The sequence below is a fragment of the Oncorhynchus masou genome, unplaced genomic scaffold (genome assembly GCF_036934945.1).
Source record: "Oncorhynchus masou masou isolate Uvic2021 unplaced genomic scaffold, UVic_Omas_1.1 unplaced_scaffold_2135, whole genome shotgun sequence".
Lineage (NCBI taxonomy): Eukaryota > Metazoa > Chordata > Actinopteri > Salmoniformes > Salmonidae > Oncorhynchus > Oncorhynchus masou.
Window position 1 is genome coordinate 6554 of NW_027008612.1, and position 27322 is coordinate 33875.

General features: G+C 45.7%; 1 protein-coding gene across 1 annotated transcript; it reads right to left on the bottom strand.

The window, feature by feature from the left end:
• LOC135532974 (AP-4 complex subunit epsilon-1-like) lies at window positions 1-27259 on the bottom strand. Its single transcript, XM_064960385.1, is given in 25 exon segments — window positions 1-2292; window positions 3238-3401; window positions 7096-7286; window positions 7498-8112; window positions 8546-8694; window positions 8697-8788; window positions 12783-12921; window positions 13703-13814; window positions 14032-14152; window positions 15837-16021; window positions 16275-16390; window positions 16675-16732; window positions 16734-16788; window positions 17369-17508; window positions 17978-18087; window positions 18304-18426; window positions 18542-18615; window positions 18885-18903; window positions 18906-19050; window positions 19525-19684; window positions 20082-20203; window positions 20321-20394; window positions 23058-23181; window positions 23513-23584; window positions 26926-27259. Coding segments are annotated over 25 exon segments (3474 nt in total). The 5' UTR covers window positions 27067-27259; the 3' UTR covers window positions 1-2119.
• Between the last annotated feature and the right edge of the window lie 63 nt (window positions 27260-27322).

Sequence of the window (27322 nt, forward strand, 5' to 3'; positions counted from 1 at the left end):
CATACACACTCGTTTTATTGTACACTTACAATTTCTAGTTTTTACAAAGATATTTATACACAATTCTTATTTTATTGAGTAAATGGTTACAGTAGTTATGCACACGATACAAACAATTCTTTATACAAGTCTTGAATCTTAAACCTCTTTTCACATGGTTACTGGTGTTGCATGTTCAAAGTAATGAATGATTACCTAAATAGACGAGTAAAAGGTTAAATGTCAGGTTTATTAACTGAAGTAAGCAGAACTGCAGACAGGCACTAAAGTACACTGGTCTCTTTGTACTACAGGCACAAAATGAACATGTCTCCTTGGCATCAGAACATAAGGTGTTTTGGTTGGTTATCTTTGTGTTAGCATTCAAGTTACATACAATTCTTCAGTTCCATACAGAAAATGTATCCACTTTTAGGACTCAAGCTTTTACAAAACGAAAAGGCAAAAAATGATTTGCATCTGAACACACATTAAATATCATTGAAAACTAACAGATGAACTTTGTCCCCTGGCTACGGCGCACAGCAAGCATGAGGAGGACGTGTGTCGTGGAATAGATTAACGTTAGACTAACTAACTGATATCTGAGGGGAACACATGACGCAAAGATGTTTTGACTTAAAGCTATTTTATCATCTTGTATTTTACAAGACAATCAAATATATTCTATAAGAATATCTAATAAATAAGTTTGAAATGCAGCATTGTTATAAAAATATAATCATCGATGACTCCTGGGTTTCAGCTCTTGCCTGTGTATTGGAAATCAATCAAATGCATACTGTTAGTAGATCATGAATGATTAGATGCAGCGTCTGGAGAACGTAACATGCAGGACAATGACAGTTCAGTATAACATGTACTGTTGAACTGAAACATTTCTGCCTTGAGAATACCTTTCTGAATATTGATAATGTAATTAACTACTTAAGCTTTTCTGACCATTCAACAGTAGCTCAACTCGTGTCAATGCTACAAGAGAGGGGGAGAGAGGAGAAAGAGAGGGAGAGAGGAGGAAGAGAGCGAGAGGAGGAAGAGAGCAGGAGAGAGCGAGAGGAGAAAGAGGGAGAGAAAGGAGGAAGAGAGCAAGAGGAGGAAGAGAGCAGGAGAGAGCGAGAGGAGAAAGAGGGAGAGAGCAAGAGGAGAAAGAGAGGGAGAGGAGGGAGAAAGGAGGAAGAGAGGAGGGAGAAAGAGGAAGAGAGCAGGGAGAAAGGAGGAAGAGAGGGAGAGAGGATGAAGACAGGAGGGAGAGAGGGAGAGCGAGAGGAGGAATAGAGAGGGAGAGAGGGAAGAGAGGAGGGAGAGAGGGAAACAGTCAAGGAGACCAATAAGACCAAAGATCAGGTAAAAGATCAAATGGGAAACATGGCCAAGAAGCCAATGACTTCTAGACTTCCTGGGCTTCCTTCTCACACAGATAGTGAAGCTTATTAAGTCAAGTCAAAGCTGGTAGAACTGAGAGACCACTGAACTCCTCATTTAATAAAGTATTTGTTTATTTCTAGAGGGTGTCTCATACAGAGCACGCTTTCCTTCTCGTTCCTTCTGAGGTTCACAGCTCACGTTTTCACAAAGAGCTATGTGAAAGCGATAAGAACAATTAGATGTTCCCGTTAAAAACGCATTAATTACATGAGCATAAAAAATAAAACCGCGTGAAATCACTGTTGAGAAAAATATATAGCAAACACTGTACTGCAAAGACAAGGACACATAACATCAGCTGCTTTCCACTGTATGTCTCTGTGTGATAGAATCCCCTCAGTGTTGGTGCTTGGGGCCTGTGAGCGCAGGGCTGCACTTCATTCCATAAAGTGGTTTCCTCGCCTTCGTCCTTGTCGACTCTCCTTTACCGATGAGACAAACAACTGGTCAGGTGTAAACCAAAAAGACACGCAGTCCAATTCTCTCATTTTTTTTTCTCTCTCCACTAATTGGTCTTTTGACCAATCACATCAGATCTTCAGAGCTGATTGGATTAGACCGATTAGTGATTTTTTTTAATCAGAATTGGGCTGCCTGTCGAAGCGCATCCTTAGTCGCTGCCATATAACTTTAATAGAAATTATCAGTGAGGTGAATGAAGGGAACAACTTCCTGGAATGAGACACGGCCCGGCTCAGGTCTCCGTCAGGGCTTTCTGACAGTGGTAGAGGAGGGAGTCCGGCAGCTCAGGGACAGGGGAGCGCAGCCACACGGCCAGCGAGTCAGCGTGGACACGACAGTGAAGCAGACATGGCTGACCCTGACCTGGACCCTGAAGCAGCCGGCACGCCACGATGCCCTCCGACCCTAAAGGGAAAAGGTCAAAAGTAATAAACTTCCATTACCCACTTCATGATGAAGTGGCATTTTTTGTAAAAAAAAATATTTGACCTTTATTTTACTAGGCAGGTCAGTTAAGAACAAATTCTTATTTTCAATGACGGCCTAGGAACAGTGGGTTAACTGCCTGTTCAGGGGCAGACCGACAGATTTGTACCTTGTCAGCTCAGGGGTTTGAACTTGCAACCTTTCGGTTACTAGTCCAACGCTCTAACCACTAGGCTACCCTGCCGCCTCTACGCTCTAACCACTAGGCTACCCTGCCGCCTCTACGCTCTAACCACTAGGCTACCCTGCCGCCTCTACGCTCTAACCACTAGGCTACCCTGCCGCCTCTACGCTCTAACCACTAGGCTACCCTGCCGCCTCTACGCTCTAACCACTAGGCTACCCTGCCGCCTCTACGCTCTAACCACTAGGCTACCCTGCCGCCTCTACGCTCTAACCACTAGGCTACCCTGCCGCCTCTAGGCTCTAACCACTAGGCTACCCTGCCGCCTCTACGCTCTAACCACTAGGCTACCCTGCCGCCTCTACGCTCTAACCACTAGGCTACCCTGCCACCTCTACGCTCTAACCACTAGGCTACCCTGCCGCCTCTACGCTCTAACCACGAGGCTACCCTGCCGCCTCTACGCTCTAACCACGAGGCTACCCTGCCGCCTCTACGCTCTAACCACGAGGCTACCCTGCCGCCTCTACGCTCTAACCACTAGGCTACCCTGCCGCCCCTCCATTCTAACCACTAGGCTACCCTGCCGCCTCTACGCTCTAACCACTAGGCTACCTGCCGCATTAACAACAGTGTATGACAGAAAGATGTACAATAACAGTATTATGATAGGCATGAGATTTTCTAAAATGGTCAGGGCTGGGATAAAACATTAAGATGAGAGCGTGCCACCTGCTGACCTATGATGTCGACAACGTGGAGGTGTAGTTTGCCCTTCAGCACGTCCAGTGTGGCCGTCAGAGGTTCTCGGTGTTCTGTTGTTACCAGTCGAAGGTTCTGCTTCAAGTCATGAGAGAAAGACAACCACATTTTCCCATAATCCCCTGTGGACACAGTCAAAGGCCTGTATAAACACAAACAGGAAGGAGAATGTCAACAGTGTGCACACACAGGAAGTAGTAGTGGCTAACAGAGGCCCACTAGGCACTAGGTGTAGATCTGAGATGTAAGCAATAGGGTGGTAGCTCCATCTTGCCCTATGATAGACACTATGGCAACAATTCCATCTGGCCTGTGAAGTAGAGGCGGGAGTTGACCTGTGAAGTAGGGGCGGGAGTTGACCTGTGAAGTAGGGGCGGGAGTTGACCTGTGAAGTAGGGGGGCGGGAGTTGACCTGTGAAGTAGGGGCAGGAGTTGACCTGTGAAGTAGGGGGGCGGGAGTTGACCTGTGAAGTAGGGGGGCGGGAGTTGACCTGTGAAGTAGGGGGCGGGAGTTGACCTGTGAAGTAGGGGGGAGTTGACCTGTGAAGTAGGGGCGGGAGTTGACCTGTGAAGTAGGGGCGGGAGTTGACCTGTGAAGTAGGGGCGGGAGTTGACCTGTGAAGTAGGGCGGGAGTTGACCTGTGAAGTAGGGGCGGGGAGTTGACCTGTGAAGTAGGGGCAGGAGTTGACCTGTGAAGTAGGGGGCGGGAGTTGACCTGTGAAGTAGGGGCGGGAGTTGACCTGTGAAGTAGGGGCGGGAGTTGACCTGTGAAGTAGGGGCGGGAGTTGACCTGTGAAGTAGGGGGAGGAGTTGACCTGTGAAGTAGGGCGGGAGTTGACCTGTGAAGTAGGGGGAGTTGACCTGTGAAGTAGGGGGAGTTGACCTGTGAAGTAGGGGCGGGAGTTGACCTGTGAAGTAGGGCGGGAGTTGACCTGTGAAGTAGGGCGGGAGTTGACCTGTGAAGTAGGGGGGAGTTGACCTGTGAAGTAGGGGGGGGGAGGAGTTGACCTGTGAAGTAGGGGGAGGAGTTGACCTGTGAAGTAGGGCGGGAGTTGACCTGTGAAGTAGGAGCGGGAGTTGACCTGTGAAGTAGGGGGGAGTTGACCTGTGAAGTAGGGGGGATGGGGGAGGAGTTGACCTGTGAAGTAGGGGCGGGAGTTGACCTGTGAAGTAGGGGCGGGAGTTGACCTGTGAAGTAGGGGCGGGGAGTTGACCTGTGAAGTAGGGGGAGGAGTTGACCTGTGAAGTAGGGGCGGGATTTGACCTGTGAAGTAGGGGGAGGAGTTGACCTGTGAAGTAGGGGCAGGAGTTGACCTGTGAAGTAGGGGCGGGAGTTGACCTGTGAAGTAGGGGCGGGAGTTGACCTGTGAAGTAGGGGCAGGAGTTGACCTGTGAAGTAGGGGGGAGTTGACCTGTGAAGTAGGGGGAGTTGACCTGTGAAGTAGGGGCGGAGTTGACCTGTGAAGTAGGGGCGGGAGTTGACCTGTGAAGTAGGGGGAGTTGACCTGTGAAGTAGGGGGGAGTTGACCTGTGAAGTAGGGGCGGGAGTTGACCTGTGAAGTAGGGGGCGGAGTTGACCTGTGAAGTAGGGGGGAGTTGACCTGTGAAGTAGGGGGAGGAGTTGACCTGTGAAGTAGGGGGGGGGGGGAGTTGACCTGTGAAGTAGGGGGGAGTTGACCTGTGAAGTAGGGCGGGAGTTGACCTGTGAAGTAGGGCGGGAGTTGACCTGTGAAGTAGGGGGAGTTGACCTGTGAAGTAGGGGGAGTTGACCTGTGAAGTAGGGGGAGGAGTTGACCTGTGAAGTAGGGCGGGAGTTGACCTGTGAAGTAGGAGCGGGAGTTGACCTGTGAAGTAGGGGGGCGGGAGTTGACCTGTGAAGTAGGGGGAGTTGACCTGTGAAGTAGGGGGGAGTTGACCTGTGAAGTAGGGGGGGGGGAGTTGACCTGTGAAGTAGGGGGGAGTTGACCTGTGAAGTAGGGCGGGAGTTGACCTGTGAAGTAGGGCGGGAGTTGACCTGTGAAGTAGGGGGAGTTGACCTGTGAAGTAGGGGGGAGTTGACCTGTGAAGTAGGGGGAGGAGTTGACCTGTGAAGTAGGGCGGGAGTTGACCTGTGAAGTAGGAGCGGGAGTTGACCTGTGAAGTAGGGGGGGGAGTTGACCTGTGAAGTAGGGGGGGGGGATGGGGGGAGGAGTTGACCTGTGAAGTAGGGGCGGGAGTTGACCTGTGAAGTAGGGGCGGGAGTTGACCTGTGAAGTAGGGGCGGGAGTTGACCTGTGAAGTAGGGGGAGGAGTTGACCTGTGAAGTAGGGGCGGGATTTGACCTGTGAAGTAGGGGGAGGAGTTGACCTGTGAAGTAGGGGCGGGAGTTGACCTGTGAAGTAGGGGCGGGAGTTGACCTGTGAAGTAGGGGCAGGAGTTGACCTGTGAAGTAGGGGCGGGAGTTGACCTGTGAAGTAGGGGCGGGAGTTGACCTGTGAAGTAGGGGGAGTTGACCTGTGAAGTAGGGGGGAGTTGACCTGTGAAGTAGGGGCGGGAGTTGACCTGTGAAGTAGGGGCGGGAGTTGACCTGTGAAGTAGGGGGGCGGGAGTTGACCTGTGAAGTAGGGGGAGTTGACCTGTGAAGTAGGGGGAGTTGACCTGTGAAGTAGGGGGGGGAGTTGACCTGTGAAGTAGGGGGAGGAGTTGACCTGTGAAGTAGGGGGAGGAGTTGACCGGTGAAGTAGGGGGAGTTGACCTGTGAAGTAGGGGCGGGAGTTGACCTGTGAAGTAGGGGGCGGGAGTTGACCTGTGAAGTAGGGGGAGTTGACCTGTGAAGTAGGGGCGGGAGTTGACCTGTGAAGTAGGGGCGGGAGTTGACCTGTGAAGTAGGGGCGGAGTTGACCTGTGAAGTAGGGGGGAGTTGACCTGTGAAGTAGGGGGCGGGAGTTGACCTGTGAAGTAGGGGCGGGGGAGTTGACTTGTGAAGTAGGAGCGGGAGTTGACCTGTGAAGTAGGGGCGGGAGTTGACTTGTGAAGTAGGGGGGAGTTGACCTGTGAAGTAGGGGGGGGAGTTGACCTGTGAAGTAGGGGGGAGTTGACCTGTGAAGTAGGGGGGAGTTGACCTGTGAAGTAGGGGGGGGGAGTTGACCTGTGAAGTAGGGGGAGTTGACCTGTGAAGTAGGGGGGAGTTGACCTGTGAAGTAGGGGGGAGTTGACCTGTGAAGTAGGGGGGAGAGTTGACATGTGAAGTAGGGGGGGGGGGGGGGGGGAGTTGACCTGTGAAGTAGGGGGGAGTTGACATGTGAAGTAGGGGGGAGTTGACCTGTGAAGTAGGGGGGAGTTGACCTGTGAAGTAGGGGGAGTTGACCTGTGAAGTAGGGGGAGTTGACCTGTGAAGTAGGGGGTTGACCTGTGAAGTAGGGGGGAGTTGGCCTGTGGAAGTAGGAGTTCTGGGTCCATACGTGTTAAGAGGAGAGATAGAACTAGGATCGGAACCAGAACAAAGTGCTCCGACCTCTCTCTCTTTACAAGTTACGGACAAGTCTACGAGCCTAACTGTCCCCTCCTCTTCAGAAATTCAAAAGATGCCAACACCTGAGAAATCGTGATTTGTCCAAAGCACCGGAACTAATGCTGCTAGTTCTAAAGGAACCCTGTCGTTATAGAGTCATTAGCAGACGCTCTTATCCAGAACGACTTAGAGTAGTGACTGAGCGCTAACATGTTTTGCCACTTTGTTGTTGCATTATGACAGCTCTACAGTACCATTCCTGGTCACATAGGCAGCCCATGAGAGGTTAGGACCCAGGGTAACCTGTAAGACAGTGCTGATAGTTACAGATAGCAGTAGTTTTACCTGAGGAAGTGTTTCAGAGAGAGGCTCAGTGAGAACTGTGCTGCCTGGTGCTGGCCCAGGGGTCTCTGGTAGGACAGTAACCCAGCCAGCTCCACCTGGACTGAGGCTCTCTTCATGACAACAGTGTGCAGACAAACCGACACACTGTGACCCTTAACCTCCTTTAACGGACTACCTGAGATACAGGACATCTGAGGGGGAAAACAACATGATAGAGTCATCAGTTTGACATGATTTACGGGCTGCAAAAATTCCTGAAACTTTCACAAAGATCCATGGTTTTTCTAAATCCCGGTTGGAGGATCCCCTGGTATTTCTGTCTTGATTCCGGGATCTTCCAACCAGGATGTCTGACAAAAACAAGGGAACTTTGTTGTTAAGGCCAGTCTGAAAAATATATACCTCCAGTTCTTTGCAGGTGAGCTGCAGCGCCATCTGGTGGAGCGCTGAGTCATTGTTGTTGGATATGAAGACCAGCAACACTAAGGCATCCTCTTTATACACTCTACAGGCTGACAGAGCCAGGCTGGAGTCCTGGTCCGAGCAGAGGGGGGTGAACTCAGAGCGGGCCAGCCCAGAGAGCTCTGCTGGCAGGTGGGAGGTGAGAGGGAGGTCGCTGGGTCTCTCTAGTGCTGGAGCTGGGTGTAGATCTTGTTGTGTTTGTGGGTCTGTCTGTGTGTGTGTGGGCGGTACAACAGCCACCATGCCATTTCCCCTGATCAGAGAGAGAGGTCCTCCTGCCTTTACTCTCTGCTCCGTCCCCTCTACATGGGGGTTACCGTTGCTAGTGGTATGGTCCAGTGTTCTCTGGGAGGTCTGTTGAGGTGTGGTGGTGGTAGCAGCACCCCTCTCTGAGGCCACAGTGGTCGAGTCCAGTAGGTTGCTAAGCAGAAGGTTGTCAACGGCAGCGCTGCGAGACGAGTGGGAGGAGTCAGAGGAGCCTTCGCTGGCGCCTGATGATGACTCCCCCCTGGGTTTCCTTCTGAAGTGTCGGGGCGCCGTCTCGGCTCGGCCCATCTGTTGGGGAGAGTACCAGCCGATATTTAACAGCACTCAGCAGCCATCCGACAGCACTCAGCAGCCATCCGACAGCACTCAGCAACCATCCGACAGCACTCAGCAACCATCCGACAGCACTCAGCAACCATCCGACAGCACTCAGCAACCATCCGACAGCACTCAGCAACCATCCGACAGCACTCAGGCAACAAATAACAATTTGTTCTTAACTGACTTACCTAGTTAAATAAAGGTTAAATAAAAAATTAAACAGTACTCCGGCGTGAGCTGATAGCTAAAGCACCTGTATGTTTCTGTTTTGAAGTCTAGGCCAGGTTACTGTAAAGCACTTTGACAACTATTGATGTAAAAGGGTTTAAATAAAGCCTTAAATACGTTTGATTGATTGGCAATGATTAATGAACAACCAAACAGTAGAAGGTAATCTCACCAGACACACAGAGTTGTGGGACCCCAGGCCAACAAAGAGCGACGAGGCCAGCTGCCGTTTCTCCTGGTCAGGCTCAAGTCCAGAGGAGGGTTTCTGTGTCTGGGAGGGTGGGCTCTGAGGGGACAGCAGGGGACTGGGCAGCTCCACTAGGGGGTTGGGGTCTCACCTGCACTCTGCTGCTGGGCCAGGTACCCATCCTTTCCCCACACCCTCTTCACCCCCTCCAACTTCAGAGTGGTAGAGCTGAAATAACATTGGGATACTAACCTGGGTCTTCTACAAGATTATATCAAAGAACATGTCATCAGTCTGGTTTAAATTCCTCTGACAATCTACGGTAAATGTCGACATTCCTCAAGGCTCTGTTCTTGGACCAATACTGTTTTCATTATACACTGAGTCTAGGGCTGTTGCGGTGACCATTATGACCATCAGGTCATAATGGCCTGGTACTCAGGGCTCTACTGTCTCTCCATCAGGTCCTAATGACCTGGTACTCAGGGCTTTATTGTCTCTCCATCAGGTCCTAATGGCCTGGTACTCAGGGCTCTACTGTCCCTCCATCAGGTCCTAATGGCCTGGTACTCAGGGCTCTACTGTCCCTCCATCAGGTCATAATGGCCTGGTACTCAGGGCTCTATTGTCCCTCCATTAGGTCCTAATGGCCTGGTACTCAGGGCTCTATTGTCCCTTCCATGACATAAGTGGAAATGCAATAGAAAATCACATCTAAAACTTATCATTAAAACAGTTGGCCTATCTTACTGTTAAAACTCACCTCACTGTGATGATCAATTTGAAGAAAGAAGTTCAACAGCAGGTTGAAACAGTGTAAAACATGGTCATTGTGGATGTTGTTCCAAAGCCTAACAACAACTAAATGGACAGCGCTTTCTAAAGGTGATCGATTAACTCAAATCAACCATAACCATATTAGAGCCCGAGTCCAAATATTATGATTGTGCCTTTTATAACATAAATAGCCTAGCTATTATGACACAATACCATAAATAGACTAGCGCATATTACACAATACCATAAATAGCCTAGCGCATATAACACAATACCATAAATAGCCTAGCGCATATAGCACAATACCATAAATAGCCTAGCGCATATTACACAATACCATAAATAGCCAAGCGCATATAACACAATACCATAAATAGCCAAGCGCATATTACACAATACCATAAATAGCCTAGCGCATATTACACAATACCATAAATAGCCAAGCGCATATTACACAATACCATAAATAGCCAAGCGCATATAACACAATACCATAAATAGCCAAGCGCATATTACACAATACCATAAATAGCCTAGCGCATATTACACAATACCATAAATAGCCTAGCGCATATTACACAATACCATAAATAGCCTAGCGCATATTACACAATACCATAAATAGCCTAGCGCATATTACACAATACCATAAATAGCCTAGCGCATATTACACAATACCATAAATAGCCTAGCGCATATTACACAATACCATAAATAGCCTAGCGCATATTACACAATACAAGAAATAACCTAGCGCATATTACACAATAGCCTAGCTATTATTACACAATACAATAAATAGCCTAGCGCATATTACACAATACCATAAATAGCCTAGCGCATATTACACAATAGCCTAGCTATTATTACACAATACCATAAATAGCCTAGCGCATATTACACAAACCTGACTCAAGATGTCTTTGGTACTTAATTGGTTGAGCCTATACTCCAAAATTAAACAAATTGTAGAACGTATCTTGTACGTACATACAAAGCGATGCTGTTGGTTCTTTGATGGTGCAGGGCGGTTTACAGCGTTAGCCTACAATTAAAGTGAATTTCTGTACTTGATGTCGAATAGCCTCGTAAAATGAATTGTTTTTATAATTAAAAATTGGGTGACACCGTTACCTTTAGCTACAGAATACATCACCACCATACTTTTCAATCACCTCCTCTCCTTTCTAGTCCGCGCAGACGGGCTGTCAACAGTTTAGTGAGATAAAACGGTTGAGCATGTCGCGCTAGCGAGACCATCCTCTTCAAAAAGGGGGTTGGGTCGTGGAGTGAAATAAGGGTTTTATTGTATTTATTTCTCAGCTGCTCATATTAAGCACATGCTCCTCCTTAAACATGCTCCTCAGTTTTATTTTTAGTGAAATATGTTTTGTTTTTTTGCGAAAACATTTTACTATCGATGTTCTCGAACAGATTTCACTTGGTTTCTCAAAGTTAAGCAGGAATAAGGTTTGAGAGCCCATGGCATACAGAGTTTTGGGCGAAATATCACCTGTCGCGCTGGCGAGAGCATCCCCTTCAAAAAGGGGTTGGGTCGTGGAGTGAAATAAGAGTTTTATTGTATTTATTTCTCAGCTCATATTAAGCACATGCTCCTCCTTAAATGGCAGGGTAGCCTAGTGGTTAGAGCGTTGGACTAGTAACTGGAAGGTTGCGAGTTCAAACCCCCAAACTGGCAAGGTACAAATCTGTCGTTCTGCCCCTGAACAGGCAGTTAACCCACTGTTCCCAGGCCGTCATTGAAAATAAGAATTTGTTCTTAACTGACTTGCCTGGTTAAATAAAGGTTAAAAAAAAAAAAACAGGGTTGGAGAGCTCATGGCATACAGAGTTTGGGTGGAACATCACCTGTGGCACAGCGAAGGCATGCTCCTCAAACAGTGCTTGATGCATGGAGTGTAATCTTATATTGATTTCTCAGGCTGTTCATATGAAGTACACACGCTCCGCTATAAAACCGAAGTAGCCTACAAAACGGACCGGCGGGAACGAGCGAGGCCTCCATTCGTTATTCATGTTCATAAAGACGACATTGCTTTCCCCCCCTGTTCCTGTACATTTCATAAAATCGGCCATTCTAAAAATAGGAACTAATTTCACATACGGCAGCGTAGCCTAGTGGTTAGAGCGTAGAGGTGGCAGGGTAGCCTAGTGGTTAGAGTGTAGAGATGGCAGGGTAGCCTAGTGGTTAGAGTGTAGAGGTGGCAGGGTAGCCTAGTGGTTAGAGTGTAGAGATGGCAGGGTAGCCTAGTGGTTAGAGTGTAGAGATGGCAGGGTAGCCTAGTGGTTAGAGTGTAGAGGTGGCAGGGTAGCTTAGTGGTTAGAGTGTAGAGATGGCAGGGTAGCTTAGTGGTTAGAGTGTAGAGATGGCAGGGTAGCCTAGTGGTTAGAGTGTAGAGGTGGCAGGGTAGCTTAGTGGTTAGAGTGTAGAGGTGGCAGGGTAGCCTAGTGGTTAGAGTGTAGAGGTGGCAGGTAGCCTAGTGGTTAGAGTGTAGAGATGGCAGGGTAGCCTAGTGGTTAGAGTGTAGAGGTGGCAGGGTAGCTTAGTGGTTAGAGTGTAGAGGTGGCAGGGTAGCTTAGTGGTTAGAGTGTAGAGGTGGCAGGGTAGCCTAGTGGTTAGAGTGTAGAGGTGGCAGGGTAGCCTAGTGGTTAGAGTGTAGAGGTGGCCTAGTGGTTAGAGCGTTGGACTGGTAACCGGAAGGTTGCAAGTTCAAACCCCCGAGCTGACAAGGTACAAATCTGTCGTTCTGCCCCTGAACAAGGCAGTTAACCCACTGTTCCTAGGCCGTCATTGAAAATAAGAATTTGTTCTTAATGGCCTAGTTAAATAAAGGTAAAAATACAAGATTAAATTGAGAATAGTCTGACGGGTGTAAATATAATCACTTGATTGAGAGAAGAGGGTGTGCAGCCTGAGGTAAGGAAACAGAGAGCTTCTTTTTTACTACTTTAACAAATCATCAATATTCTATAGTCAAGAACTGCAACGCTGCTGGGGTTTTTCACGCTCAACAGTTTTCCGTGTGTATCAAGAATGGGTCACCAACCAGAGGACATCCAGCCAACTTGACACAACTGTGGGAAGCACTGGAGTCCACATGGGCCACTATCCCAGTGGCTTTCAACATCTTGTAGAGTTCATGACCCCCGACCAATTGAGGCTGTTCAGAGAGCAAAAGGTGGTGCAACACTATATTAGGAAGGTGGTGTTCCTAATATTTTGTAGACTCAGTGTATAAGCTACTTATTGGTTCAACTAACATGGAATACTAATATAACCCAAAGCCCCAAAGGTGAGTTACTCCATCTGAGCTATACACTGACAACCATAGAGACTTGTGTTTTTTTTTGCATAGTTGAAGCCAAATTCAGTTGTCTTATTTCATCATCATTAGTGGACACTGTGAGAGTGATGAGAACATACCCTTCTTGGTGAGATAGCTCAGTGCTGTTTCCAGACAGGCCTGAGCTCATGGAGAGCAGAGTAGGAGACCGTCTGTCTGTGATGCTGCAGGACGACAGACTGACCGGCAGGGACAGACCATAGGGCTCCAGGCTCAGAGCTGAGAAAGAGATGGGAAGACACTTTATGTATCCTCAAGAGTAGTCATTTGTCATACAGCAGCCAGTGTTACCAGCAGCCAGAGTTACCAGAGGCCAGAGTTACCAGCAGCCAGAGTTACCAGCAGCCAGAGTTACCAGCAGCCAGTGTTACCAGCAGCCAGTGTTACCAGCAGCCAGTGTTACCAGCAGCCAGTGTTACCAGCAGCCAGTGTTACCAGCAGCCAGTGTTACCAGCAGCCAGAGTTACCAGCAGCCAGAGTTACCAGCAGCCAGAGTTACCAGCAGCCAGTGTTACCAGCAGCCAGTGTTACCAGCAGCCAGAGTTACCAGCAGCCAGAGTTACCAGCAGCCAGTGTTACCAGCAGCCAGTGTTACCAGCAGCCAGTGTTACCAGCAGCCAGTGTTACCAGCAGCCAGAGTTACCAGCAGCCAGTGTTACCAGCAGCCAGTGTTACCAGCAGCCAGTGTTACCAGCAGCCAGAGTTACCAGAGGCCAGAGTTACCAGCAGCCAGAGTTACCTGCAGCCAGAGTTACCAGCAGCCAGAGTTACCAGCAGCCAGAGTTACCAGCAGCCAGAGTTACCAGCAGCCAGTCACAGTCAGCCAGTCACAGTCAGCCAGTCACAGTCAGCCAGTCACAGTCAGCCAGTCACAGTCAGCCAGTCACAGTCAGCCAGCTATTTTACCAACATGTGATCACAGGAAGTGATTATAAAAATTATAAATAATTACAAATTTTTCATAGTAAAACAACAAAAGTGGAGGATGTCAACTTGTTACCTTTCTCCTGGACCAGGTCCTCCTGCCTCTGATGAGGAGATTTGTAAGGAGCTGCCCCAGCAGCCAACGCCTCAGACACATAGCCATCCAGGAAGGACAGGGACGAGTCTACCTGAGGAATGAAACAACACCACAGCCAACTCAGACAGGAAATGATTAGATCAACTGCAAATATTAAAGTAGTTCAATACTTTGGGATGTCTGCTCTTGGCCAGAGAGATAACCAGGTTGAACAAAGCTTAAATAAAGAGCATAAACATTTTGTTTTATAGAGCCAATGACGTTCCGTGGGGTAGCAGTGCAAGTTTTGCCAATAGATGGCGGTGTACCTCCAGGCTTTCTAGCCTGCCGTCGGCTGGCAGTACCCTGGCTCGGAGCTTTGTATCCTGGCTAAGGATCATCAGTTCCTGGGCCTTTTGCCGGAGCACCGTATTCAGGGACCCAGAGTACCTGCATTTACATCAAATTACAGAGTGACTTAGTCTGTGCATTCATCTAAAGCAGGTCAAAAACGCATATCACATTACAAGACTCTTCTGACATCTTCAGAAGATCCACTACGAGCAAAACCAGCTAGTGAGAAGTGTGAGCATAGGAAATAAGCCTGAAATTCAGCCCGGTTTTGTGCTAACAACCCACTCTGTGTCATATATTTATTTTTTTTACCTTTATTTTACAAGGCAAGTCAGTTAAGAAAAAATTCTTATTTCCAATGACGGCCTAGGAACAGTGGGTTAACTGCCTGTTCATGGGCAGAACGACAGATTTGTACCTTGTCAGCTCGGGGATTCGAACTTGCAATCTTTCGATCACTAGGCTACCCTGCCGCCCCATATAGAGGTGGCAGGTAGCCTAGAAATTAGAGCGTTGGGCCAGTAACCGAAAGGTCCTTGGTTCGAATCCCTGAGCCGACAAGGTAAAACAAAAAAACATGCCGATGTGCCCTTGAGCAAGGCACGTGATCCTAATTGCACCTGTAAGTCGCTCTGGATAAGAGAGTCTGCTAAATGACTCACTACTGTAAGTAACTCTGGATAAGAGAGTCTGCTAAATGACTCACTACTGTAAGTGGCTCTGGATAAGAGAGTCTGCTAAATGACTCACTACTGTAAGTGACTCTGGATAAGAGAGTCTGCTAAATGACTCACTACTGTAAGTGACTCTGGATAAGAGAGTCTGCTAAATGACTCACTACTGTAAGTGGCTCTGGATAAGAGAGTCTGCTAAATGACTCACTACTGTAAGTGGCTCTGGATAAGAGAGTCTGCTAAATGACTCACTACTGTAAGTGACTCTGGATAAGAGAGTCTGCTAAATGACTCACTACTGTAAGTGACTCTGGATAAGAGAGTCTGCTAAATGACTCACTACTGTAAGTGGCTCTGGATAAGAGAGTCTGCTAAATGACTCACTACTGTAAGTGACTCTGGATAAGAGAGTCTGCTAAATGACTCACTACTGTAAGTGACTCTGGATAAGAGAGTCTGCTAAATGACTCACTACTGTAAGTGACTCTGGATAAGAGAGTCTGCTAAATGACTCACTACTGTAAGTAACTCTGGATAAGAGAGTCTGCTAAATGACTCACTACTGTAAGTGACTCTGGATAAGAGAGTCTGCTAAATGACTCACTACTGTAAGTGACTCTGGATAAGAGAGTCTGCTAAATGACTCACTACTGTAAGTGGCTCTGGATAAGAGAGTCTGCTCAAATCTCAAATGACTCAAATCTCAAAATGTGACACCGAGTGGAATGTTAGTCCAAACAGACCGAGTGGAATGTTAGCCCAAACAGGCCGAGTGGAATGTCACCCCAAACAGGCCGAGTGGAATGTCAGCCCAAACAGGCCGAGTGGAATGTTAGCCCAAACAGGCCGAGTGGAATGTTAGCCCAAACAGGCCGAGTGGAATGTTAGCCCAAACAGACCGAGTGGAATGTTAGCCCAAACAGGCCGAGTGGAATGTTAGCCCAAACAGGCCGAGTGGAATGTTAGCCCAAACAGGCCGAGTGGAATGTTAGCCCAAACAGGCCGAGTGGAATGTTAGCCCAAACAGGCCGAGTGGAATGTTAGCCCAAACAGGCCGAGTGGAATGTTAGCCCAAACAGACTGTGGGACACAGAGAAGACAAGTACCTCTCACACACATCCCTGGCCAGGGCCACAGACACTGGGCTGGAGCACAGCTTGGTCATGGCCCCCAGTACCCAGCTCCTGGTCTCAGTGGAGGTGTGTCTCTGGTCCAGTAGTCTGGCCAGCAGTCTCATCACACTGCCCGGGTCAGATTCCTCCTCTCTCAGGTAGGAATACTCACCCAGCACCTACAGTAGGTGGGAGAAGAAGAAGAAGGGACCAGGGAAAATCACAGAGGTGATCAGGAAGTTACATTTCTGTGGTTTGGGGTAAGTCTATTTGAATGTTGATATCAGAAAGTAGGAATTCATTATTCATCAGGAATAAATCACAACCCTGCTTCATTTAAGAAACAATCTAAATAAAATTGCTCTTTAAAATGTCATCCATTGAAACTGGAAACAAGAGGTAAATCGTTTTAGCAGTATCCAGGATACTGACCCAGCTGATGACCTGTAGGAAGCGTTGGGGCAGCTTGGCCGTCTCCCCCTGTAGTAAGGACACGTAGGAGTCCACAGCAAATAGCCTCAGCTGCCTGTCCTCCACATTATCAACACCTGGAGCAGCAGAGGCAGGCATTAACACCTGGGATCAATTACGCCATGTAAACCATGGATGGGGTCAATTCCATTCAATTAAGGCCATTTGGGAAGTAAAACTCACATTTTAATTCTAATTTCCCTACATTTTTTTTTATGTGAAAAACGTAAATGTCAAGTTTGCTTCCTGAATTGAAATGGACAAGACCTCAACCTGACATAAATGGAATTAAATGTCAATCACTTTAGTACCACCGGAAACCACAACGAACCAGGTTCAGCGGGTCCAGTGGTTTATGTACCTTCAGCCAGTAGTCTCAGGAAGTTGTTAGGGATGTCAGGCTGCATCACGTCTCCCCCCCAGAGAGAACACAGAGGTCATAGTCTGGATGAACCAGACGTTGTCTGGGGCATACGTAGAGTGTTTATAGGAACAACAGACCATTGGGATTGGGGTCATGAATAAAAGAGCAACAACAGAACAGATACAAACTGGCCTCTACGAGTGGCGCAGTGCTTGAGACGTCACTACAGCCTGCGGTTCAATCCCAGGAGGAGGAGGGAACGGTGTTCCCTCTAACAAATTGGGGAGGCTGGATTCCGGGTTAAGTGAGAGGGTGTTAAGAAGCGCAGCTTGAGGGTTATGTTTTTGGATGACGCATGACTCGACCTTCGCCCCTCCCGTGCCCGGTGAGATGAAACAAGATCGCAATTGGATATCATGAAATTGGGGAGAAAAATGGGGTAAAATTACAACAACAAAAAAAAGAACAGACACAAAACTGTCTGTCCCATTAACATCATAGTCTCAGGTCCAGCAGTTCTGGGTTTCTCCAGATCTCACTGATACACTTGTTAGCCAGGCCTGCAATCAACAGAGAGAAACCCAACAGCAATATCATGAACGCCTTTGATTGTAGCTCCTAGCTCGTTCTAAGTAAACCCATTTCCATAGCATGATGTTCCCACGGTCAAGACTCAATAAGGAAAGGATATTTTTCAGCTAGTTCTGCTACTTTCCCCACGAGGTCTATAGTGCTGTAGTCGTCACTGGTCAGCCTGAGGAACTCAAGCATCTTCTCGACGATCACTGTAACGTTCTGGGCATTGGTGATCCGGAAGAGTAACTCTAGTGTCTGTTGGGGAGAGGAGGGGCATACTGATTGACACGTCAAGAAGGGTTGTCAAATTCTGGAAACGTTACCAAAGTTCCCAGGTTTTTTTTCTCCCCCAAAAAATCCCAGTAGGAGGATTCCAAGTTCACTCACTACTTATTCCGGGAATCCTCCAACTGAGATCTATTGAAAACCTTGGAACTTTGGGGAAAAACGTTTGGAATTTTGCAACCCCACCTATGAGTACAGTAAATGTCAAAGCCCTGCCACACCATGGCATCTCCTGCCTCACTCACCTCGCGCTTAATGATGATGTCAGAGTGGTCCAGACACTATGACGACGGACCTCGCGCTTAAAGATGATGTCAGAATGGTCCAGACACTATGATGACTCACCTTGAGCTTAATGATGTCAGAGTGGTCCATACACCATGACTGACCTCGCACTTAATGATGATGTCAGAGTGGTCCAGAAACCATGATGACTCACCTCGCGCTTAATGATGACGTCAGAGTGGTCCAGACACTCTATGATGGTCATCTGGTGAGGCAGGGCCAGGTTAGCATCCTGCTGCACCACGTACGTCAGAGCCTTCAGACCTGAGATCACACACACACACACATTATTCACCATAGGAGTGTCCAGCAGGCAAGTTCTTTCAATTACGTCAATACAACTGAAGTACAATAGAGTTGTGGTTTGTAAACTGGTTTTAATGGATGTCCTATGATCACTATTAACATCATGTAAAAAAAAAGTAAAAAAAAAAAGATTAGGCCCAACTTCTGACCACACTGAACAGGGTAGGATCTTACCCAGATATTTGAGGTTGATCTTAGGCGATAGGACAAAGTTCCCGATACATTCTGCTGCTTTCTCCAACAGTTGTGACTTTGGATGAACTGTATAGATGGTCTTCACACACTCAAATAAAATGGCTGAAAAATAACAAGGAAGTAGGAAGTTAAACCCAAAGAATGGGGGGGGGGTGCAACAATGTCTGTGCAGATGTGTTCTGACAACTCGTAGAGGACACCTTAAGTAATACCGTACCGTAAGTAATGTTGTGATTCATCTCTGCTCTTCTTAACGACTCCTCCAGTACATCATACATCATCTCACTAGTGCTGTAAAAACCCAGAGGAACATCTTAGTTACAAAACGGAGTTGCCCTTCTGAGTCTACAACAAACTCTCACCTAAATAGACAACGATTATAGGGACAGGGTCTCCCAGACAACAGCTGAACTAAAAAGCTTAATGGACAATCTCCATACCAAGTGCTTCTAATTCCAGGGCTAACAGGCCCAGAGTTCTACTCAATCAGGTGACACCAGAATGTGAAGGGGGAGGTGTGGACGGAAACACATCTAGAATGATATGCTATATTACTGTACCCCTGGTCTTCCTTCCCAGGTAGGCCAGTATCCTGAGCAGCTGTATCTGAAGCCAGGGAGCAGGAACACTGTGGTAGTTGAAGTCCAGGGGGAGTTTACCTCCAACCACCTGCCTCAGGATGGTCACCATGCTCCCGGTCAGATCCTTATAACTCTCTGGGTTCTCCTGGAGATATTGGGGAAACAGCAAGTTGCTTATAGTCTTATAGGATACCACATTGGCTAGTGTAGTCTGTACTTACGTGGCACAACTAAAAACAAAATGTTTGTGATTTATGTAATCAATGTGAAAATGAATTGGTAGAACAATTCCACTGTTAGTCTATTTGATTACCCAAGTTTTTAGTTTTTAAATTTAACTAGGCAAGTCAGTTAAGAACATGTAAGAACACATTCTTATTTACAAATCACAGCCTACCCGACCAAACCCGCTGGGCCAATTGTGCGCAGCCCTATGGGACTCCCAATCACAGCCAGATGTGATACAGCCCGGATTCAAACCAGGGACTGTAGTGATGACCTCTTGCACTGAGATGCAGTGCCTTAGACCGTTGCGCCACTCGGGAGCCTAGTTATCTCAAGTCTTTTTTTCTCCCCAGTGATATGGATGAAGAAATGATGCCATTATGACAGGAAGTACCTTGATGAGCTGTCGGTAGATGTGTAGAGAGGCTGTCATGACTCCGGGGTCTTTGTCACACAGGGCCTTCCTAAACTTGCTGTGGATATGTTGCACCTGGTTAGGTGCGATCAGGTAGAACTTGTACAGAGCCAGGACTGCTTTCCTCCGGATGATCTCCCTGTGGACAGATAAGTTGGTCCTAATTGCTCTGAGCACTGTGAAACTGCACTTACCCTACCGCCTATTTGATTGTAAATATCCTTTGCTATTTATTTAACATTTTTAGATGTGTGATGTTTTATGACCTGCTGCAAGATGTATTGCCTCTCTGAGGACATTAAGTTTCAGGATCCACCCCCCCCCCCCCCCCCAAAAAAAAGGTTTCTGAAAATGGGTAAATGGCCCTACATCGGAGCGTTGTCATAACACAAAGCAACAGATATGTTGTGGGTTCAATGCCTACCGAGATTACACACCAAACGAATGACTCACTCACCTGCACTTTAAGTCACATTTGCCCATAAAGTGAGATTGAGAAAAGTATAAGGATCTGTATGTAATATTCAAGTCCTTACTTTGGATGCGTAAGTTTCTCCTCCACCACTGGCAGAATGGTAGGTATCATATCTTTGGGAAACATCTGACTGACGACAGTTAGAGCCATGCACACCTCGATCAGGTTGGTACTCTGCAGATCCTGTCAAAATAACAACACCACCAAGTCTATAAAACAACAACAGCAACGTCTTGCAATATTCATTCAACTACTGCATGTGGAAACCCAAGGACAACAAAATCAGGGTTGAAAATGCACCTTTAGGACTGTGTTCACCAGGAGTAGCAGAAACTCATCGGTTTCATTAAGGAACAAGGATACAGCGAGGTAACCTGGAGACACAGATTAAATCAACAGAACTATTGGACAAATTAGGGAAAAAAATTAAATCGTTTGAATTTCAATCAAATGTGTTACAGTAAAGCGAGGCTTTCTGAATCGTTACCAAATCAAAATGATAATTCCAGGAGAATATATCATACCGATTATTTATATAAATATCATATGAACACATAACATCCTATGAATATGTACAGTACCAGTAAAAGGTTTGGACACACCTACTCATTCAAGGGGCTTTTCTTTATTTTTTACAATTTTCTACATTGTAGAATAGTGAAGACGTTAAAACTATGAAATAACACACACGGAATCATGTAGTAACCAAAAAAGTGTTAAACAAATCAGAATATATTTTATATTTTATTTTCTTCAAAGTAGCCACCCTTTGCCTTAAACGACAGATTTGCACACTCTTGGCATTCTCTCAACCAGCTTCATGAGGTAGTCACCTGGAATGCATTTCAATTAACACGTGTGCCATTTCCAAAGTTAATTTGTGGAATTTCTTTCCTTCTTAATGCGTTTGAGCCAATCAGTTGTGTGGTGACAAGGTAAGGGTGGTATGCAGAAGATAGCCCTATTTGGTAAACAACCAAGTCCATATTTTGACAAGAACAGTTCAGATAAGCAAAGAGAAACAACAGCAGCCAACACATGCTCAGCATATGTGGGAACTCCTTCAAGACTGTTGGAAAAGCATTTAAGGTGAAGCTGGTTGAGAGAATGCCAAGAGTGTGCAAAGCTGTCGTTTAAGGCAAAGGGTGGCTACTTTGAATAATCTTAAATATAAAATATATTAAGATTTGTTTAACACTTTTTTGGTTACTACATGATTCCATATGTGTTATGTCATAGGTTTGATGTCTTCACTATTACTCTACAATGTAGAAAATAGTAAAAATAAAGAAAAACCCTTGAATAAGTCAGCGTGTCCAAACTTTTGACTGGTACTGTATGTCTATGGAACGCACCCATCCTCTGAATGTGTATGGAACGTACCCATCCTATGAATGTGTATGTGTATGGAACGCACCCATCCTATGAATGTGTATGTGTATGGAACGCACCCATCCTATGACTGTGTATGTGTATGGAACGCACCCATCCTATGACTGTGTATGTGTATGGAACGCACCCATCCTATGACTGTGTATGTGTATGGAACGCACCCATCCTATGAATGTGTATGTGTATGGAACGTACCCATCCTCTGAATGTGTATGTCTATGGAACGCACCCATCCTCTGAATGTGTATGTCTATGGAACGCACCCATCCTCTGAATGTGTATGGAACGCACCCATCCTATGAATGTGTATGTGTATGGAACGCACCCATCCTATGAATGTGTATGTGTATGGAACGCACCCATCCTATGAATGTGTATGTGTATGGAACGCACCCATCCTATGAATGTGTATGTGTATGGAACGCACCCATCCTATGAATGTGTATGTGTATGGAACGCACCCATCCTATGAATGTGTATGTGTATGGAACGCACCCATCCTATGAATGTGTATGTGTATGGAACGCACCCATCCTATGAATGTGTATGTGTATGGAACGCACCCATCCTATGAATGTGTATGTGTATGGAACGCACCCATCCTATGAATGTGTATGTGTATGGAACGCACCCATCCTATGAATGTGTATGTGTATGGAACGCACCCATCCTATGACTGTGTATGTGTATGGAACGCACCCATCCTATGACTGTGTATGTGTATGGAACGCACCCATCCTATGAATGTGTATGTGTATGGAACGTACCCATCCTATGAATGTGTATGTGTATGGAACGCACCCATCCTCTGAATGTGTATGGAACGCACCCATCCTATGAATGTGTATGGAACGCACCCATCCTATGAATGTGTATGTGTATGGAACGCACCCATCCTATGAATGTGTATGTGTATGGAACGCACCCATCCTATGAATGTGTATGTGTATGGAACGCACCCATCCTGTGTATGTGTATGGAACGCACCCATCCTATGAATGTGTATGTGTATGGAACGCACCCATCCTATGAATGTGTATGTGTATGGAACGCACCCATCCTATGACTGTGTATGTGTATGGAACGCACCCATCCTATGACTGTGTATGTGTATGGAACGCACCCATCCTATGAATGTGTATGTGTATGGAACGTACCCATCCTATGAATGTGTATGTGTATGGAACGTACCCATCCTATGAATGTGTATGTGTATGGAACGTACCCATCCTATGAATGTGTATGTGTATGGAACGCACCCATCCTATGAATGTGTATGTGTATGGAACGTACCCATCCTATGAATGTGTGTATGGAACGCACCCATCCTATGACTGTGTATGTGTATGGAACGCACCCATCCTATGAATGTGTATGGAACGCACCCATCCTATGAATGTGTATGTCTATGGAACGTACCCATCCTATGAATGTGTATGGAACGCACCCATCCTATAAATGTGTATGTGTATGGAACGCACCCATCCTATGAATGTGTATGTGTATGGAATGTACCCATCCTATGAATGTGTATGGAACGTACCCATCCTATGAATGTGTATGTGTATGGAACGCACCCATCCTCTGAATGTGTGTGTGTATGGAACGTACCCATCCTATGAATGTGTATGTGTATGGAACGTACCCACTCTCTTCTCCAGGACACTGCCCTGCTGGGCCAGCTTGATGGCGTGAATGTAACTGAAGGACGCCTGGTAACCCAGCATCTCACAGTAGATGGCTCTCACCATTATTTCCTTCATCTGACGCTGAAATTACATTATTATACGTCAACGTTACTTCACGTGGCAACCATTCGACTGAGAAGAATGTCCAAATATTCAACACAAGTGTTAAAATACCGTGTTTTGGTTCCCCTCTGGTGCAATTATTAAGAAAGCCATTGCCAGGGTAACACATTCCACATATAATACAAGTAAACACATCTATAAAATCTGCCTCAGTGATGACAGATTCATGTCGCTAAAAACAAAGGGAGTGCCAGCGTGATTCGATTTTTTTTTTTTTTACGGACACATTGCAATGCCTCTCTCTCTCTTTGTGTTGCTCTGTGTGAAGGGAAGACGAAGTGAGACTTACCATGGTGGTGTTGGGAGACGCTACCTGCTCCTTGATTGACTCCAGTTCCTTTTTAATAAGTTTTTCCTCCTCCTGGAAATAAAGACAAGGGGAATGTTTGTAAAGAGTTGAGGGTCAGGTGTAGTGGGGCCTGCATGGGCTCTGGTCTTTGTTTGCTCTTTTCCATATTATCTCTGATAAGATACACAGGAAAGGGCTGGAAAAAATAGCCCATATTAATATATGCATCCTTAGAAATAAGGTTTATGAAATCAATAACTTGCTAACATCAAATAACATTCATATATTAGCCATGTCTGAGACTCACTTAGATAATTCATTTGATGATACAGCAGTAGCAATACAAGGATATAACATCTATAGAAGAGACAGAAATGCTTATGGGTGAGGTGTTGCTGTATATATTCAGAGCCACATCCCTGTAATGCTTAGAGAAGATCTTATGTCAAGTGTTATTGAAATGTTGTGGTTGCAGGTTCACTTGGCACTTCTAAAGCCTTTTATTTTGTGGTGTTGCTATAGGCCACCAAGTGCTAACAGTCAGTATCTAAATAATGTGTGAAATGCTTGACAGTGTATGTGATGTGAACAGATAGGTCTACTTTCTTGGGGACCTGAATATTGTCTGGTTTTCATCCAGAGGAATCTTCTCACTGTAACCAGTGCCTGTAATCTGGTTCAGGTTATTAATCAACCTACCAGGGTGTTTACAAACACTACAGGAATATAATCGTCCACATTTTTACTAATACAGTAGAACCTTTTTTCTAAAGCTGTATCCGTACCCATTGGATGCAGTGATCACAATATAGTGACCATATCCAGGAAAGAAAAAGTTCCAAAAGCTGGCCTTAAAATAATGTATAAGAGATCACACAATAGATTTTGCTGTGACTCTTATGTGGATGATGTTAAAAATATTTGTTGGGCTGATGTGATTAATGAGGAGCTTCCAGATGCTGCACTTGATGAATTTATGGATTTTCTTCTTCCAATTATTGATAAACATGAACCTGTTAAGAAACTGACTGTTAGAACTGTTAAGGCTCCATGGATTGATGAGGAATGTAAAAACTGTATGGTTGAAAGAGATGGGGCAAAAGGAGTGGCTAATACGTCTGGCTGAACATCTGACTGGCTGACTTACTGCAAATTCAGAAATGATGTGACTAAACTCAACAAAAAGAATAAACTTTATTATGAAGCAAAGATCAATGATATAAAGATTGATGGAAAAAGACTTGAGTACTTTAAATGAAAGACAAATTCAACTCCATCTTTTGTCGAATCAGATGGCTTACTCATCACAATGATGTTGACAATTATTTTAATTATTACTTCATTGGCAAAGTGGGCAAACTTAGGCAGGAAATACCAACAACAATGAACAGTGAGTCATCGTACTCCAGCATTAAACACAATTATGAAAGAAAAGCATTCCAAGTTTGAATTTTGTAAAGTTAGTGTGAGAGGTGGAAAATGTATCGTTATCAATCAATAATGACAAACCTCCTGGCATTGACAACTTAGATGGAAAGCTACTGAGGATGGTAGCTGAGTCTAAAGCCACTCCTATCTGTCATATCTTTAATCTGAGCCTAGAGGAAAGTCTTTGTCCTCAGGCCTGGAGGGAATCTAAAGTCATTCCTTTACCCAAGAGTGGTAAAGCTGCCTTTACTGTTTCTAACAGCAGACCTATCTAGAAGAAAAAGAAATGCACACCTATTAAGACGAGGTGCTGGCTAGCGGAGTAGAAACTTGAAAATAAAAATACAAGAGAGCCGCACACTCTAGGAGCTCAGATGCAAAAAATGTAATACCAACGTTTCGACAGCCAAGCCGTCTTCATCAGGGCACCCTGATACCCTGATGAAGACGGCTTGGCAGTCGAAACGTTGGTATTAAATTTTTGCACCTGAGCTCCTAGAGTGTGCGGCTCTCTTTTATTTTTATTTCTAACAGCAGACCTATCATCTTGCTGCCAGCTCATTTAAATATGTATTTTTTATTTTTATTTTACCTTTATTTAACTAGGTAAGTCAGTTAAGAACAAATTCTTATTTTCAATGACGGCCTAGGAACAGTGGGTTAACTGCCTGTTCAGGGGCAGAACAACAGATTTGTACCTTGTCAGCTCGGGGATTTGAACATGAAACCTTTCGGTTACTAGTCCAACGCTCTAACAACTAGGCTACCCTGTCTCCCCTCTTAGCAAACTGTTGGAAAAAATTGTGTGTTGACCAAATTCAATGCTATTTCTGTAAACAAATTAATAGACATTCTGAGAAGGGCACTCAACATGTACTGCACTGGCACAAATGACTGATGATTGGTTGAAAGAAATTGATAAAAAGATTGTGGGAGCTGTACCGATTTCATTGCAGGCTTTGATATTACTGACCATAACCTGTTGTTGAGAAAATTTCAACCTCTGCCATATTGTGAATTCAGAGCTATCTAATAGAACTCAAAGGGTTCTCTTTAATGGAAGCTTCTCTAATGTCAAACATGTAAAGTCTGGTGTACCGCAGGGCAGCTCTCTAGGCGTTCTACTCTTTTCTATTTTTCCAATTACCTGCCGCTGGCATTAAACAAAGCATGTGTGTCCATGTATGCTGATGATTCAACCACAGGTAATGAAGTCACTGAAACCCTTAACAAATAGTTGCATTCTGTTTTGGAATGGGTGGCCAGTAATAAACTGGTCCTGAACATCTCTAAAACTAAGAGCATTGTATTTAGTACAAATCATTCCTTAAAAGTGCTAGACCTCAGCTGAATCTGGTAATGAACGGTGTGGCTGTTGAACAAGTTGAGGAGACTAAATGACCTTAGATTGTAAACTGTCATGGTCAAAACATATAGAGTCAATGGTTGTAGAGACGGGGAGAGGTTTGTCTGTAATAAAGAAATTATCTGCTTTTTTGACACCACACTCCACAAAGCAAGTCCTGCAGGTTCTAGTTTTATCGTCTCTTGATTATTGTCCAGTCATATGGTCAAGTGCTGCAAAGACGTGTTTGTGTAACTGACTGACACACAATGTGTTTAATATAAATTTTAAAGTATTTTGTCTGCAATGTCTTTTTCGTTGTGTCAGACCACTGTATTAGCGTCAGCTAAAGTGAGGATCCTAATAAATCAACATCAATTAGTCTCGCAGTCTCAAGCATAGGCTTGACGTTGAATAGAATTTGGGGGATCCGTGGACACTAGTAAATAATTACAGTTTTGTTTCAGAGAGGTTAATTGTGGCTAGACAGGTAGCTGTGGGCACTAGTTAATACACCACCAATTGTAGCGAAAGTGTACAGATAGCTAGCCACCTAATTTGAGCTATGCTACTGCTGTCAGCATCGATGCTGACCATAATGTGTAAGACAACTGGCCAGAGAGCTGGCTAAGGTACTCACATGTTTGGATGTCAATTCGGTGATTCCTTTGATCAGATTCCCTAATTTGGAGGAGGGAGAAAGTTTCCCAGCTCCTGCCTGCGAGTCTAGCGAAAGGAGGCTCGGGAGAGCAGACAGAGTCTTCTCGACAACATCACTCATGGCGACGCTCAAAGCAGGCCGCAAACAGCTAGCTTCTTGCTCGTAAAGTACACCTAGTGAATCATTTGCGCATAACACTGATATCGTCTTTAAAAAATAATGCACACCTGCTTATCTACAGTTGAAACTAGCATTCATGTTTTGTTTTTTTAACGTAACGTTAGCTAGCTCCAGTCAGCCATTGTTTTGATTCAGCAAGTTCCGTTTGGTGATGTCACGTCCGGTCTTTTCTACAAAATTTGATTGGAGTCGACCG